The sequence below is a fragment of the Lutjanus erythropterus genome, chromosome 19, assembly GCF_056507025.1.
Source record: "Lutjanus erythropterus isolate fLutEry1 chromosome 19, fLutEry1.hap2, whole genome shotgun sequence".
Classification (NCBI taxonomy): Eukaryota; Metazoa; Chordata; class Actinopteri; order Lutjaniformes; family Lutjanidae; genus Lutjanus; species Lutjanus erythropterus.
The window spans coordinates 21279282-21295549 of NC_139335.1; the positions used below are offsets into that span (position 1 = coordinate 21279282).

At 40.2% G+C, this 16268-nt stretch overlaps 2 protein-coding genes across 2 annotated transcripts in view; both read right to left on the reverse strand.

The window, feature by feature from the left end:
• Nucleotides 1-1749: 1749 nt before the first annotated feature.
• On the reverse strand, nucleotides 1750-4779 carry LOC146309761 (serotonin N-acetyltransferase-like). Its single transcript, XM_084744513.1, has 4 exons — nucleotides 4519-4779; nucleotides 3798-4044; nucleotides 2993-3147; nucleotides 1750-2762 (listed from the first exon to the last, which is right to left on the reverse strand). Exons 2-4 carry the CDS (start codon nucleotides 3952-3954, stop codon nucleotides 2394-2396), a joined length of 681 nt encoding a protein of 226 aa, XP_084600639.1. The 5' UTR covers nucleotides 3955-4044; nucleotides 4519-4779; the 3' UTR covers nucleotides 1750-2393.
• A 2379-nt stretch (nucleotides 4780-7158) lies between these two features.
• The window catches only part of LOC146309762 (myosin-10-like), a 66241-nt gene continuing 57131 nt past the window's right edge, over nucleotides 7159-16268 (reverse strand). Inside the window, exons 27-42 of the mRNA XM_084744514.1 lie at nucleotides 14967-15179; nucleotides 14697-14841; nucleotides 14384-14590; nucleotides 13816-13920; nucleotides 13570-13722; nucleotides 13225-13473; nucleotides 12471-12683; nucleotides 12173-12385; nucleotides 11925-12086; nucleotides 11709-11837; nucleotides 11462-11550; nucleotides 11038-11161; nucleotides 10377-10585; nucleotides 10110-10218; nucleotides 9750-9922; nucleotides 7159-8741 (exon numbers count right to left, since the gene is read on the reverse strand). Coding sequence (XP_084600640.1) covers nucleotides 8585-8741; nucleotides 9750-9922; nucleotides 10110-10218; nucleotides 10377-10585; nucleotides 11038-11161; nucleotides 11462-11550; nucleotides 11709-11837; nucleotides 11925-12086; nucleotides 12173-12385; nucleotides 12471-12683; nucleotides 13225-13473; nucleotides 13570-13722; nucleotides 13816-13920; nucleotides 14384-14590; nucleotides 14697-14841; nucleotides 14967-15179 — 2650 coding nt within the window. The 3' untranslated portion in view covers nucleotides 7159-8584. The remainder of the gene's footprint in view (nucleotides 8742-9749; nucleotides 9923-10109; nucleotides 10219-10376; nucleotides 10586-11037; nucleotides 11162-11461; nucleotides 11551-11708; nucleotides 11838-11924; nucleotides 12087-12172; nucleotides 12386-12470; nucleotides 12684-13224; nucleotides 13474-13569; nucleotides 13723-13815; nucleotides 13921-14383; nucleotides 14591-14696; nucleotides 14842-14966; nucleotides 15180-16268) is intronic.

Sequence of the window (16268 nt, forward strand, 5' to 3'; positions counted from 1 at the left end):
AATTCTTGTTTCATTTTGTTGACAGAAGTGTTGTTTTGTTTCTCGTTCTGAGTAATTCTAGATAAATCTAACATTTCACTGATGGTTATTATCCTACAGAACAACACTGCTGTGAATATATACAATCATTACAGTTAACTAAACACAATGTCATGCATGTCGATAAATATATAAATACATTTTACATAATTAACATTTTGGTGTTATTTCATTTCTAAAAATGACAATCTTTTTTTTTTTTTTTTTTTTTTATCATAATCACATAGTTTGGTATTTACCAGGACAGATAAGTTTGATGATGAGTTTGAAAGTCAAAGGTCAAAGTGACGAATTCTGGACTTCTAGTATTAAACCTTCAAAGATATAGACTGTAAAATTCCATCCATTTTGACACTACAAGTGAATAGGGTAAAAGATTTTAACAAAGAGATGCTACCATGAATGCTCCCCAGTTGATTTCTTATAAAGGGGCAATATGTAATAATTGCATGAATACAGCGGTCCAGAGAGCAAGTTGGACCCATAGACTGTATATTATATAGGCTGAAATCCTATAATATACAGTCTATGGTTGATGTGAGTTGTTTCCGCCCACCCTTCCTCCTCAGACTTGATAAAGCTCAGGCAGACTACAGCAACACTGCAGGAATGCAAGACGAGCACAACATTGTAATTTGACAATAACAAGTGACAGTGAGTCCTACACTGTAAGTTGATCAGCTGTTTATAACTGTCAGTTGTCTGTCAGTGTAAAGTTAAGCCTGTTATCCTGAAAACAAAAGCACACTGCTCTGGAGTTGGACTTCAGTGACTGCTGACTTATTGCCTGCCAAACTACATGAACATGTTGCTCAGTTTAATCGTTATAAATATCTACCCCTTCTAAAAGATTTTAAATTATTTCTCGTGGCTCATAAATAGACACTTAGAAATTCGATGAACATTGGCTTTAATTTGAACTCTTATTAACATGAAACAGGCAAACAGTAACACAAGTTACAGACCAGAATGGATATTTCAAAGAACATGATGGCTGTAGTACTGTTGTCAGACAAGCGAATATTTCAACATCAATCTTTGATGACATCATGGTCAATTTATGGTTTAGTTTCCACAATTTTTATCTTTAAATATGCTAATAAGGCTTTATCTAATGCTAACTTTTGGTGAATTTGGGAGAAATCTACAGGTGTAAATAGATAAAGTTTAGTAAAATAGGGGCTGTTTTCTTTCCAATCGTCTGAAAGAAGACATATTATGGCAGCAAAATAGACCAAAGTCTCAAAATTGTCCACTGCATGATAATGTCTTGCCTTAATCTGAGTTTCAAAGGAGACTTTTACTCTCACTTGGTAGACTACAAAGAGTTCTGTGTCAGCGGCACAATATGTCCACTGCTGGGAATGTTAAAATATTTGCATCAGACTTCATACATCTTTACTTTATTTGCTGTGTTCTGATACTAATTGGAATTGTGGGTCATTTTTGAGGTGACCACTCAGTGCCGAGTTTGTCCTTCAGAGGAGCGGGAGCCGCTCACCCTGGCACGTTAGTGGATTAGATAAGAGTCTGACACCGTGTCATGGATTAAAGCCCCATTCAAGAGCACAGGGCTTTCAACTGGCTGATAACGAGATGTTAAATGGAAAGTGTAATTAGATAAAGATATCAACAAGACTCATAACTTGTGTTGGCTTGTGGTAGAAATTAAACATGTCTTAGAGATGGCAAATGAAATAAAAAAAATCATTTTCCATCTTAAAAAACAGTATAAAACATTTTATTCAAAATGTGATGCTGAAACAGACAAATATGAAATGAAACATCACAATACAAAGTCTCATCTAACCAAAATCTATAGCATACCTGTTGGATTAAGTAAGGTCATTGGACCTGCAGACTACCTGATGAGTGGATCCCCTTCTAAATCCTCCAACGTTTACAACAGCTAAAGCCCCCTAATAGAGCTGCTGGAGGAGCTGCGGTTGAGCGGCTAAAGCTGCTCGCTGACGTCAGTCCATAGTTGTGGGAAGACCGGAGACGTGCTAAGCAGGACACATCTTACTGTACAGCGACGAATGAAAATGTCTACCACAAATACAACTCTCCAGAGAGAGTGTTATTGTAATGGTTCAACACACTACTCTACTTCTCTCACAAGTGAGTGAGTCTAACAAAGTCAACTTGATAACGTATAATACATCACATTACATTATTGTACATTCTTGTTTTTATTGTATACAATAAGAGAATTTCACACAAGACAGATTGACGTGCCTCAGTTTAAGATTAGAGGGAAAAGTCCAATAAAACAAAGACTGAGAAAACTGACATGTCCTACAAAGAGTACAACACTGATTTTAAGTTACAGACAACTTCACCTCACTGACATGTCATACATCAACATGTTCATCAGTCTTTGTCAGCGGCAGAGTCAGAGGATGCTGGGGGAAGCGAATAGCTTCACTGTTGCGTCGCATGTACGCGTGGCCGCTGATGGGGTACCACATCTCTGTGAAGGTCAGGTTGGCCACGGTGATGGCACAGCGGCCCAGCACCTTGAAGCCTGACTTGCGGTAGAAGGGAATGAGGAAGTCTTCGCACATCAGCACTGCTCGGCGCACATTGGGCAAGCAGCGGAGATACTGCAGGTAACGCCACATCAGGATTGGACCTTTGCCCTGCTGCCGGAAGGTGCGATGGACAGCGAGGACATGGATGTGGACGGTGGAGCCACAGGGCTTGTGGAGAGTCAGTGCTTCCTGGAGCAAGGTCAGAAGATATCATAATTACTGATCATATGTTAAGAGATAATTAATAATATTTCCTTCCAACAGCCATTAAATAGATGATAATTAAAAAGATGAGATGTAGATGAAACAACTCTCCATTACAGAAATAACAAAATAAAACAAGAGCAAAAAGTCCCAAGAGTAAACCAGTTATATCTGAATCTGTAAATGATGAATCGTCAAGTTGCAGGATGTCTTACTGTGGTGAGTCTGTCCTGGTCCCAGAGAGAGCCGATGATAAAAGCCACCAGCCGGCCCTCCTCAAACCAGCCCATGGACAGTTCTGGACACAGTGTGAGGAAGTGACGCACCTCGTCCAGGTGGAGGGGACACTCACCTGACACTGAGATAAATGCTGACAGAGAGCAGAAAATTAAAAGAGAAACTCATTTTCTTATAACTTGCTTCAAATAAAAAGAAACTTGAGAAAATTTCCTCCCAAAATTTATTTGTAAAATCACAGACTTTCTTACTCTCCCAAAAGACAGATTCATTCAAACCCTTCTAGGACAATATGTAACAGCATGTCACAAACCAAGACATATTTCTATGTAAAGTTTTTTTCTCCTTTAAAAATTTATTATTTATGTTTTCTTATATAATATATTGTATATATTATTTAGAATCTGACTTTTTGCTTTAGCAAAATGTTTGATCTAAACATCATGCCAGTAAAACCAATGGAATTGTAAACTGAACGACAGAGCTTGCTGTGCGCAAAAATGGTTTGGCACTACTTTTACGCACACCAGTTAACTTTGCACTGAGTGTAAATGAAGAATGAACACCGTCTCTTAAAAAGCTGAATAAAAGGACTCTCTGATCAGTGACTACATTCAGTGCGGAAAGGGGGAATTACATCTGTCGATGTCACAAATGGTTTTACGCAAAGCCCTCAAAGGATGTAACGCTTTTTTTTCCCACTCAGCAGAACGTCAGCGTGGATTTACCCTCCAGCAGAACATCAGTATACCACTGTGCTGTATGATAAGATGGGTCACTCACCTTCTCGCTCGATCTCAAACACGCTTATGGCATCTTGCGTGTTGAGCGGTCGGACTTCGCTGGCGGGGAGCGTGTGTCTCCTCTGGATACCAGGAGAAACAGAGGGTGATGGCTGCATTGGTTTGATGAAAGGCTGCGCGCCAACAACGGACATCATACGATGTTATACCTTCTCCTCCTCCAAAAAAAAAACGTCTTGTCTTGTCCTCTCTCCTGTCCCGCTCAGCAGGATCACCTCTGTCGGGCCCTGCGAGGACAAACACGATGGTTTGTGTCCGTATTTATAGGACAGCTTTGGCGACTGTGATTCATCATCTCATTTGCATTTGAATATTTGATGTCAGTGAGTGAGTGGAGGTCACAACTGTGTACGTCCATTAAAATGAACCCTACAATTATCTGTGTCCATTGTTGCCGTTTGGTTTTTGTCTCTAAAACGAATAGACAGATAATAACAACTGATTTGACCACCACCTCCCACCTATTTATAACAGGACGGTGACAGCAGCAGTCTATAAAAGTTAAGTTTTATTTAGGAAAGTGCCACGAAAAGGGTTACATTTTTATTAAACTGGTCAGTGAAATGTGCATCTGCTATAAGTGCCATAAGTCATAGATTTATGTACATTGCTGTCGGATTTAACGAATAAATAAACAATGAAAACAAACTTTCCACAGTGATGAAACTTTTCCAACATATTAAGGCTGTAGCGTCACTTACCCGGGGATGTTCAGGTGTGTGTTAATGAGGTTTTGTGCGCTGAGCAGCTCTCCTCCTCTGCCTCTGTCTCACCACCACGACAGACGTCTCTCTTCATTATGAAGTGATTATTAGTATGAGTCACATGATGAAGGATTACAGAAGTTGTTTCCACATCTCGGCGCATTACCGACACTTTATCTCCTCTCTGACTGACTTCATTTCGCTGTGTGTTTTGGAGAAAGTGACCAATAGATGACCACGAGATTTTGATTTTCAGCATTTTTGTGGAGCAGTGGTAAAAGAAACTTAAATGAAAGTGCCAAGATAAAATACTCCACTCCAAGTAAAACTGAATTTAAAATCCTACTTGGGCGAAAGTGCAGAAGTATGACCACAAAACGTACTTAATAATAATAAAATAAAATAAAAGTACTTGTTTTGCAGGAAATTTGTCCCTGTTATTACTGTTATAGATGATCAGATAGAGCTTTTAGTTCTAACCTCATGGTCCACGTGCGAACTGCAGTTCCACAACCAAAATACAAATTTAAAAAGTATTTAAGTGCGCAAATCTAAGATGTTTACTAAGATCTATGTCCCAAATAAGATTTAAGATAAAAGTCAGTTTAGTATGTATAAAATCATCATTTATAGGGTATTTTGAATTGGGAGGTGGCTGTCCCGAACCCTAACTCCTAAATTTCAACTTATGCAAAAAAGAGTTTTGCACGCATTCTTTATATTAGTACGATTTAATTAATTAAACCTGTATAATCAATTGTATGCCCTTTACAAAGAAAAATTATTCAAAATACAACGAATCTCTAAAATGACACAAGAGAGGAGAAGAAGAGGAAAAATATTCCAAAACTGTCTGAAAATACAGAATGAGACATATATCCTGTATCCTTGGCCCGTATACGGCTTGGCTCCTTCAAAGGGTCTCAAATTAAATCAGAGAGGTTGTGAAATGCTTTAAGGGATAAGAAAGAAGAAAAATCATTTTCCTACACAAACGTGAGCTATCTTTTTCTGCTCGTCTCCTCTCTCTTTGCTGTTTTCTGTGAAATATTGGATAAATTTACCTCTTTAGACCTCAAACAGTTATTTAAAGCTACTATAAGAAGTTTTTAACTGGCTATGAAACTGTCTCAATTTAATAGTGATGCTGCTACATGACGTCTGTGTAGTTGTTCTTCAGGTTGGATTCTCAAAACAAGCCTGTTTACATTTTACTGGGCAAGGTTACAGTGAGTACTACATTACTCAGTTTAAAAGAGGCAGGAGTAGATTTTATTTTAGATCATTTTTATTTTTTTAATGTTATACTTTGGCATATTACTGTGAAAATGCTACTGCTTTGTTCACAGGGGCCTCCAAAATCAACAAAATATTAAAGTTTTGTTTTATTATCTTGAAATTAAACTACCTGTGAAGTCTAAAAAGATATATATCTCTTTGGTCTCTCTGGGGAATAGCTGTTGCTCCGGCTGCAACAAATGGGGACCCAAATGAAATGAAACAGTGGAACTGCTGACAGCTCACGTCTGAAATGTGTCTAGAGGGCCCCACTTGGACACTGGCCTTTGTAAGGTGTCACAATCCAAAAAGGTTGGGAATCACCGGTTAGCAGTGGTGGTATCTACAGCTAAACTAACAAACTAAAGGCATTGGAGTAAAAACTACAATGTTTCCGTGTGAAATGAAGTACAAAGTAGTAGAAAATGGATTGTACCCCAATACAGTACTTAGATAAACGTACTTAGTTTCCACCAGTGCTATCCATAATCTGTATTGAAATTGTCTATTATTTTACCTTTTTCTGAAGCAGCTGTCTGTCACAATCAGCCTGTTTGTCCCTCTATGTTCACTGTAATTCTCCATTTGCCCACCAGATGCCCTCAGACTTTTTCCCAGCTCCTGTCATCCCCATCTAACCTGCTATCACCTCATTCTCCTTACCTGAGTTCCCCTGCCATCTTCACACCTGCACCTCATTCTCTCGTCAGCCACTCACCAGCCCAGATCCTTTGTCCTTTGTCTTCATCCTGGTGTTTTGGTATTCGAGTTTCCATCACTTGGTACCGTTACCTGTCTTCTGCAGTCCCCACTCTTTGGAAAAACGTCTAAAATTATGAAAATGTGTGAATGCTGTCATGCTGACGAAAATGTGTTTTGGTTGTGCTCTTTCACTCAATCCTCACTTTTGAGATGCACACTAATAAGGTCATCCAGTCACACTACTGCCTTTTGAGAAATACTGCTAGGACACCATCGACGCTGACTTTAACTGACACCCAAACTATTATTCATGCATTTATCTCCTCATGGTTGGATTATTGTAATGATCCTTTAAGGTATAAATCTGAAATCAACTCATAGACTCCTCACAAAATACATTTAATTCCAGTGTCTCCGGTTCAATTCTTTCAGTCCCTTTCAGTCTTTGACAAAATGCCCAGAATAATGTTTGAAAGAAAGTGCGTGTGAATGCTGTCATGCTGATTGGGATTATTTTTCTGCCAAAGTTTCAAAATGGATGACATTACTAATGTGATGGCTGATAACTCAATTTATCACTGTACAGTCCCGAGCATTTTGAATGTTGAATGGAGTTTGTACTGTTAACAGGTGAATTATAAATACAAGGTGAGTGGATTGGGCTCCATAGACTTTAATGTATTATATAGCTCCTAATAACGCATAAACTGTACATGTCTTGATAATGAGCATTGGTACAGTTGATCGATGTGCAATACTGAGCATTTTGAGATATGAATGGAGTTTGTGCTGTATACAATAGCAGATATATAAATACAGTTGATGTCTATTGGATTGTTTTTAAATCTTAATAACTCAAAAAGTATAAAAGTTATCAATAAGAAAAGTCATAGCACCCATCTACAAAGAATCCCGCGCAGTCTGACATATCAATCATTGTGGTAACATAAACGCTGTAGCAGGACATACAAATCAAAGAAAATCAGTTTCCCAATAAATCTTATTACATATGCAAATTTATGAATATTTTATGAAAATACCTTCATGAAATTAGGCATGGTTCAATATATGAACAGTATATGTGGCATAAATGGGCTTGGAGTTTGGAGAGCGAAAGAAGGCACAGAAGAAGAAGAAGAAGAAGAAGAGGAAGAAGAAGTAAGCAAAAGAACATGCGTGTGAATGCTGCTTTCAGCACTCACACCAAATAATTACAAGTCAACACTGACCTACTGTCAAACATTTGAGAAACCAATACTGTCAAAAGAGCAACATTTTGTAGCACTGAGGCAACAAGGCAGCTTACAGTCACATTTCTAGATTCATATGCAAGCAAACAATCCTCACATAGGATCGGAAAAATACTATTTAGTTACAGTTCAACTAATATAACTAAACTGATTCATATGATGGACATACTGTATATTGTAGGTTGATGAAAAAATAGTCAGAGGGTTGCTTCTCTCATCATGTTCTGTTCTTTTCAAATATTGCAATGCTATTTTAGCATTTGGAAGCATTTCAAACAACTAAATACTGGTCCAACAGAGGATAATGATCATCCAGTCATATTTGTACTCACTGGATTTTGAGCAATCAGAAGGGTAACGTATTTTTAATGTGTGCAGGAATGGATTAGGGGGCTTTTTAGTTGACAACTTACACACATATGGGCAGTTTGTGTGTATTTTTGAAGAAAAGCGCTTCTATTTGTGATGCAGCTTATCTCCCATTGAGGTTACTGAAGTAGTCTATACTGAACACATGATGGAAGTTGCTATTAACACAGCCCTGCAGCTTCACATGGAGGGGTAAGGCAGAGTAGTGCTTCTTACAGCCTTAATTAGGGTGGTAAATAGAGCGTTGGGGGGCATCCAACTGCTGGTGTCTGCTAAGGTTTAGGCTTCAGAAGTAAGATCAAAATCATGCTGCGTTATGTGTTTGGAGAGAATCGATCTATCCACACATGGGCTAGAGGGGCAAGAAGAGGCTCCCTATTCAAGCTTGCAGGGTGTAAGTATTTCTTGTTGGGGCTGAGAGGTGATATGTAGATGGGAGAGCAAAAGTTAAGGCTTCTTCTCTTCTACTCCGGCTGGGGCGCTGGTGTCTCATTGGCGTTGTTGTCCGTGATCTTGTTTTCCAGCTCATCGTCAGACAGGAGGTCCAAGGATGATGTTCCCTCCACCTGAAGCTGACGTCTGCCTGAGCGACTGGAGGAGAAGCTGATGGGGCCGCCGCGCCTGAAGGAGGAGTGGAGGCATTTGATCAGAGGCAAAAAGCAAGAAAGCAGCAAAAAGCACAACCTACAGATAAAAAAGAGGAATAACTGCTCGTTGTCCATCATTGATCAAGCTAAAATATGTTCAAAGATAAAATGTTGGCGCTCATTTCACTACCAAGCTCAACCTTAATACGCAACATTTACTGAGTGCAAAATTGATGTGATACAGCAGATAAAAGGGGCGGATGGGGCAATATCAGTCACCAAGGCAGATGTTGGCTGATACTGATGTTCAGCTGATAAATGGGTGCATAAATTACCAATGTAACATCTTATTTAAGACACTTTTATGAGTCACCTCTAATACTTGGCTGTTTCATGTAGACAAATATTCTTGGTGATGTCAGGTCATCACAGTAGATCCTTTCCTGCTCTCCATGCTTTGCTGCATCAAGCCTTTTTAATAAGCCATGAGTCACCAAATGTAGACAGAATAAAGGACTGACAGACGCTGTGTAAACATTTCATAAATCAAACATAGAGAGGTTTCTATGTCTCAACACAGCACTTTAAACTGAGCTTATTCCCTCTGAGGTTTCATTGATAACAGTCAGTGTTTTATACTTAAATGCTCCCAGATGTTTATTATATTCAACATGTTGTTGAGTTTTTGTGTCTGCAAATAAGAATTGATATCCTTTCTTGAGGTAAATACTGAAATCTGGTATTGGCAACTCTATCAGTTTTAACATTTTTGTAGAATAATATCAGAAATGTCTCATTTTGGATTTAACTATTTGTACTTGTGACAGACTATATATAAAAAACCTTAACAGACATGCTAATTCAAGTGACTCCCCAGTGTCAGCCTGACACTGATATCTGTATTGCTTTTAGGCTAAACATCAGTGTCAATATCAGCGCCAAGTTGTTAAAAAATAGACAAACAGTTTATGAATATAGCTTTCTTTATAAACTTCATAAAATAAAACAAAACAAAATGAGTGGGTGTCAGATAGATGTTTACCTGAGGCGGTTCTTGAGTGTGTGAACCTCACGGCTCAGACCCTCGCTGGCCTCAGTGGCATCATCCAGCTCTCTCTGCAGTTTCCTGCGTGAGGCGTTGGCCCTCGTAGCCTCCTCCTCGGCCTCCTCCAGCTGACGCTTCAGCTGCTTCATACGAGAGTTTGCTTTTTCCACCTGCATGCACACACACACACACACACACACACACACAAATAGAGACAAAAATCACCAAGAAATACAACACGCTTGCAGTTATTGATCTCTTTTTAAATCAATGTGGGGCTACACTGTTCGTGGCGGACGGGTGTTGAATGAAGACAGCTAGTCACAGCAGTGTTAATGTCAGCAGTGTCAGACATACTTGTTCTTTAAACTGGTCGGCATGGCGACGCTCATCCTCCACTTGCATGCAGATCTCTTTCAGCTTCTTCTCGGTCCTTCTCACCATCTTGTTGGCTGCTGCTCGTTCCCTTTAACAGAGAACAAGTGCAGTTTAGAGAAACAGAGCAAGATTTATCATATTTCTATATCATATTTTAGCCTTGTTCACAGTTTCTGAAACATTTGAAGAGCTCTATAAATAATGCTCATTCGTTAAAGCAAGGAGAACAGAGTATTGAATTCTCACTTGGCCTCCTGCTCCAGCTGTTCCTCCAGCTGTGCTATCTTGGCCTCCAGGGCAGTGATGGAAGCCTTGAACCTGCTCTTCACAGAACCCTCCAGCTCGCCCAGCTTGGCCCGCAGCTCCTTGTTTTGACGCTCCAATTGCTGGCGAGCGTTTTCGCTCTTCTGGGCTGTGCTGCGCTCCGAGCTCAGCTCTGTAGTCAGAGTGTCCACCTGGCGGACAGAGACAGGGGACGAGGTAACAGAAAGAGGAATGGTGGGAGGTGGAGCAAAAAGTGCAAGAGACCGACAGAGAAAATGCCAGTAATATGAGGGGAATTCATGTGATTTATTATTTTGCGTAGGTGGTATAATGGGACTAAAAGACACTCGACTTGTGGTGCTCAAAATGGCAAAAAATATATTTGAAAAATTCAACAGTCATGTGACATCTCTTAGCTGGTATCTTAAAAACACAAAAACACACATTGAAACTATCTAGATGGATAAACAGGGCTACAGGCCAGAGGAAAAATACGCATTTTTGTTTTTGGGGTGAACAGTTCCTTTAAGAGTTGTTATTCCAATGAAAATAAATGATAAATGACAAAATAAATCTGATCACAGTATTAAAGATGTTCCCTAATTTTGCTAACCCACAGCACTGTTCCAGCATTACACCACACCTGCATGGTTGTCTTTCTGAAGCGGTCGTTGAGCAGCTCCATGTTGCCCTGCTCCTCCTCCAGCTCCTCCTCCAGTTGAGCAATGCGAGCCTCCAGCCTCCTCTTCTCATCCATCAGAGCAGACCTGACACACAGAGGAACAGTTGAACATGTGACTACATTCAGCACCTCTATGTGCTACAAATACTTCATGTACTGACTAAAACTCCACAGACAAACATTAATGTAAATCCACACGGGCTCTTTGCTTCAATGCATGTAGGAGACTCCTGATAAAATTCTCTATTGGAAGAAGATTCTTGATTTGATTAGTTGTATTATTGGTAAAATGGTTGCTTTTAACCTTAAACTTCAAAATGTTTATCCTGAGGGCCTGGTGACCTCAGGAAGTGAAACTTTCTTTATTTAATATTTATAAACTTACTTTCCAGAGGTGCTGTTTGAGATTTCGTCTTGCAGCTCATCACGCTCCTGCTCTGCATGGCGCCGACCTCTCTCAGATGCTGCCAGGTCCTGCAGAGAAGGGTCAAAGGTGAAACACAGGTTATCAGCACTTCTAATGTTGAGGGGGGCCACTCAATGCTAAATACAAAAACCTAGCAAACAGAAATCAATCGTCTACCATGTAACACAACAACAATCAGAAAATCAACCATCCCAGTGTCCTGTACCTCATGTAGCTGTACAATCTCAGCCTCCAGACTCTTGAGTTTCTTCTCATTTTCCTTGGATATGGCGAAAATATCATCTCTAGAGGCTCGGGCATCTTCCAACTCCCGCTGGTAGTCCTTCATCTGAGCCTGAAGGAGAAAACATATTGCTGAAAAGAGCTGCATACCGAGGTTTTTAGAGTGAGGGTGAACTGCAACTGGTTCAGACACTGGTACCTGTAACTTGCGCAGCTGTTTGATGGCTTCATCTCGAGCCTTGTTGGCTCCCTCTATGTGACCCTCTATATCCTTCAAATCCATCTCCAGCTTCTTTTTAGCAGCTACCGCCAAAGCTCTCTGCTTCCTCTCATCCTCCAACTCCGCCTCCATCTCTCGCACCTGAGTAGGAGCCAGCAAGTCATTAGTGTGGAGGGATTGAAGTGTTGTTAAAATGTTGTCCTGTAATGTTACATGTTATTCCGCACCTGCTTGACCAGCGCTCTCTTCTTCTCATCGTTCTGGTCGTCCCGGCCCTGAAGGTCTCTCTCATATTGGGCCTTCATGGCCTGCATGTTGACCTCCAGACGCAGCTTGGCATCCTCTGTGGCCTGCAGCTCGTCCTCCAGCTCCTCCAGCTGTGTCTTCATCTCCTCCAGCTGCTGCTCCAGAGTACGCTTAGACTTCTCCAGCTCGTGGACCTGGCGGGGAGGAGATAAACCAGTGTGAGACCACTGCTCAACAGTAATAGTAAATCACATGTGCTCTAGTGATCCTCCCACTCACATTCTTGCCCACGTCGTCCTTGGAGCTCATCAGGTCTTCCATTTCAGCACGAAGCTGCTTATTAATCCTCTCCAGCTCCTCTTTGGCCTCAAGCGCCTCGTCCAGAGCTCTGGTCAGGGACAGAGCTTTGGTCTCCTTCTCCCGGGCCTCAGCCTCGGCACGGTCACGTTCTTCAGCATATCGAGCCGAGATGCTCTTCTCCTCGGCCAGCATCTACGGAGGAGGACAATTCAACATTTAAGAAAATTATATTAGTAATTTCCAAGAATGTATTTCAACAAATGATGAAATCCTGAAATGTATCTAAACTGTAAAGCTAAAGAATTAAAGCTACTACAAGGATCTTTCATATTGTGTTGATTTTGGAGGCCCCTGTGGACAAATGCATTAGTGCATTCTTCGCCACAACCACAAAATACAATGCAAAATTAAAACAATCTAAATAAAAAATCTCCTGCTTACATTTAACTGGCTAACGTATGACTCACTGTAACTTAAGCTGGGTAAATGTAAACACACAGGCTCTTTTTAAGATGGTTTCAGGCATTAAGAATGACTGTACAGAAATAGTAATTCTTCTTGCGGATGATCTTGTTTGCTTCTGTAGGTCATAAAGAAGCATCGGTATTCAATTGAGACTTTTCCACAAACAGTTAAAAACTCCTTGTTGTAGCTTTAAACTGTATTTGTATTAAAAACAAATCCAAGACAAACTTGCAAACAGCAGAATATCCCCAATAAAATACTTCCTCACCTGGTCAAACTTCTTCTGTTTCTTCTCCAGGTTGGAGACAATCTGTCTCTGATGATCCAAGTCTACAGTCAGATCATCCAGCTCCTGCTGCAGACGTGTCTTTGTCTTCTCCATCTTTTCAAAGCCAATGGTCTTCTCCTCCAGACGCTGGCTGGTCAGCTCCAGGTCCTTTTGCAGCTTCTTCTTCATCTCCTCCAGGCCATCTATTGTTCCAACGTCATCCTCCAGTTTTTTCTTGCTCTCTGACAGCTACAAACAACGACAACAATAGAAAAGCAAAATTCAGAATAAAAATCAACAAAAATACTATCTTAACATTCGTACACCAGAGACCACATGTCCTACCTGAGCCTGTAGGGTCAACATCTGTTTCTCCAGATTCTTGCGCGCCTCCTCATCCTCCTCCTGCTGCTCCTGCAGAGTGTTCTTCTCCTCCTCCAGCTGGCGTATACGACTGCTGAGGTTTAGTTTCTGACGAGTCTCCTCCTGGAGCAGCTCCTACAGAAAAATTCACAAATGTCTGATTTGTTCAACAGAAATAATGCATGAAGTGTGGATTTATGATCGATGCTTAGAGATACTATATGTCACCTGCGTGTCTTGTAGCTGACTCTCTAGTCCAGAGACATCTTTGGTCATCTTGATACCCTTTCTCTCTGCATCTTCCAGCAAGGCAGACACATTGTCCAACTCAGTCTGTGCACGGATGTACCAAGGTAAAAATATGGTTATCAATATTTATAAAGAAAAAACAATAAAGTTTGTCAGTTTGAACATTAAATATCCTGTCTCTGTTCTGTATTCAATTGAATAGGAAAAGTTTCAGTCGAAAAGTTTTTGCAAATCACTGCATTCTGTTTTTATTTACCTCTTACACAACATCCGAACATTTCTGAAATCAGGGTTTGTAATTTTGAGTAATCATCATGTTTATTCACATAAGTGATCCAATTAACAAACTATTTTCATTTTGATCTGATACAACAGCTAATTTTGACAACGAGATGAAAACGTAACTTTAAAAAACAAAGAGGATGAGCATTATGCTTCTAGAGATGTCCAGAATCAAAAATCTGAAGGTCTTCATTCATTTTTTGATGCTCAGTAATTATAATGTTGTCTGTTTTCTCCCGTAGTCAAATATGTTTGCGTCTCTCACCTGCAGTTTGTGCGAGCGGTCAGACAGTTCTCCTTTGGCCCTCTCGCCCTCAGTGACCCTGGCCATTATCTCCTGCAGCTGAGCCTCCAGTTTCTTCCTCTTGTGTTCAGACTCCATCTTTGCCTGCTGCAGGCTCTTGACCTCACTGGCCAGCTCCTTGTTGGCAGTCTCCTGGCTCTGCTTGGTCTTCTCCAGGTTGGCCTTGAACTAGACAAACATTGGCGTAGTCAGACGATGACGTGATGTCACTTTGTCTTTGCTGGATTTGATCATCTTGTGATATAAGATTGTATATAGTGGAAAGGTGTGTTACCCTCTTGGCCTGCTCCAGCTGTTCAGACAGCTCCTCCAAGGCAGTGCCATGCCTCTGTCTCATCTCCTGGATCTGAGCTTCATGGTTTTTAGTCTCATCATCAATGGTCTTCTTCAGCTCTGCAACCTCCTGTTCTCGCTTGGTCCTACAGAGAAGAGGGACACAGAAAAGTCTTAACTTTACAGGTGACCTAATACAATAATACTAATAATACAGTTGGCTAAATGTCCTGCTGTCTGTGACATAAATGTAAACTGCAGAGTACAGTACCTAAGTTCCTGCTGGGCAGCGGTTGTATCAAGAGTGTCCTCCAGTTCGGTCTTCAGGGCCTCGAGCTCTTCACTCAAGTCTCTCTTGAGTTTCTCAGCCTTGTTTCTGGCCAGTTTTTCTGAATCCAGGTCCTCCTGCAGCTCCGCCAGCTGCGCCTGCAGCTCCCTCACCTGTTTCAGAGCGTTGTTCTTCTGGCTGACCTCGTCTTCACCCCTGTGAGCCATCAAGAACAATGACAAACATGCAAAGTCTTGGGTGGAAGGTGGGCACAATATTGAGATGGTACGATATTGAGAAAATATAAAATAAGACCAGGAAAGTCAAAAAACAAGACATAGAATTATTTTATTAGTGCTAGAAAAATGTGTTTTTTATAGCTAGTCATTCATTTTACACTTACCAGAAATACCCAGTGGTGGAATAAGTATTTAAGTAAAAGTAACACTACAGTGTAAAAGTACTCAAGAATTTAGAAGTACAAATCCTGCATTAATAACATTATGCATGTAAAAGTACAAAATCATTAAAATAGTTAATAATATACCAAAAGTAAAAGTACTTATTATGCAGAATGACCAATTTCTAAAGCTGTTAAATGCAAAGTATATCATTTCTGCAAGGGGTCTCTCAATTAAGGCACTAACAAAAGGCATAGTTTGATGACATTGTGAAGTAGCATGGGATTATGGGAGTTGTTGTTTTGTTGTTTGTTGCACATGCTTCGGTCATTGCTGCTATGTTTATTTTATTTAATTACAGACAGAAAGCAGAAGCACTTTAAGTTTAAAAGAAAACCAGATTTATATAGACAGAAATGCTGTACACTTTAGATTTATTAGTTAATAAAGTTGTCATTTTTCTTTGGTTTTCAATATGACAATAAATATCACACTGGACTTTTTACTGTGGTACTATTGCAGTATTTGGTATTGTTACATCCCTAGTAAATACTCGAGTAAAGAGCAAGTACCTAAAAACTGTACTTAAGTACAGTCCTTGAGTATTTAGTTATATCCCACTGGAAATACATCATTGTTTTGCTTTGTTTATTAATAAAGTATTGTTTAAAACATAAAGAGCACATTTATTTCCCTGACTGAACTTTTCTGTTGTGTAGAAACTCCACTAGGCGGCAGCAGAGTCACTGTTTCATAAAGCAGTTTTCTTTTGACTGCAGTTTTCTTCTTTTAACTGGCACTCTTAAAGGAGCTGTACGCTGCAAAGGCCGATTAATACCACACAAATTACAGGCACATCAATGACAAGGTCCCACATCACAAACACATTCCAACGCAGTGAGAA

Coding starts and splice junctions, on each gene's coding strand:
- LOC146309761 (XM_084744513.1), bottom strand. CDS start 3,954: ATGATGTCCGTTGTTGGCGCGCAGCCTTTCATCAAACCAATGCAGCCA. Junction 3,148..3,797: donor GTTTGAGATCGAGCGAGAAG/GTGAGTGACCCA, acceptor GCTCTCTGTCAG/CATTTATCTCAGTGTCAGGT. Junction 2,763..2,992: donor ACCAGGACAGACTCACCACA/GTAAGACATCCT, acceptor ACCTTGCTCCAG/GAAGCACTGACTCTCCACAA.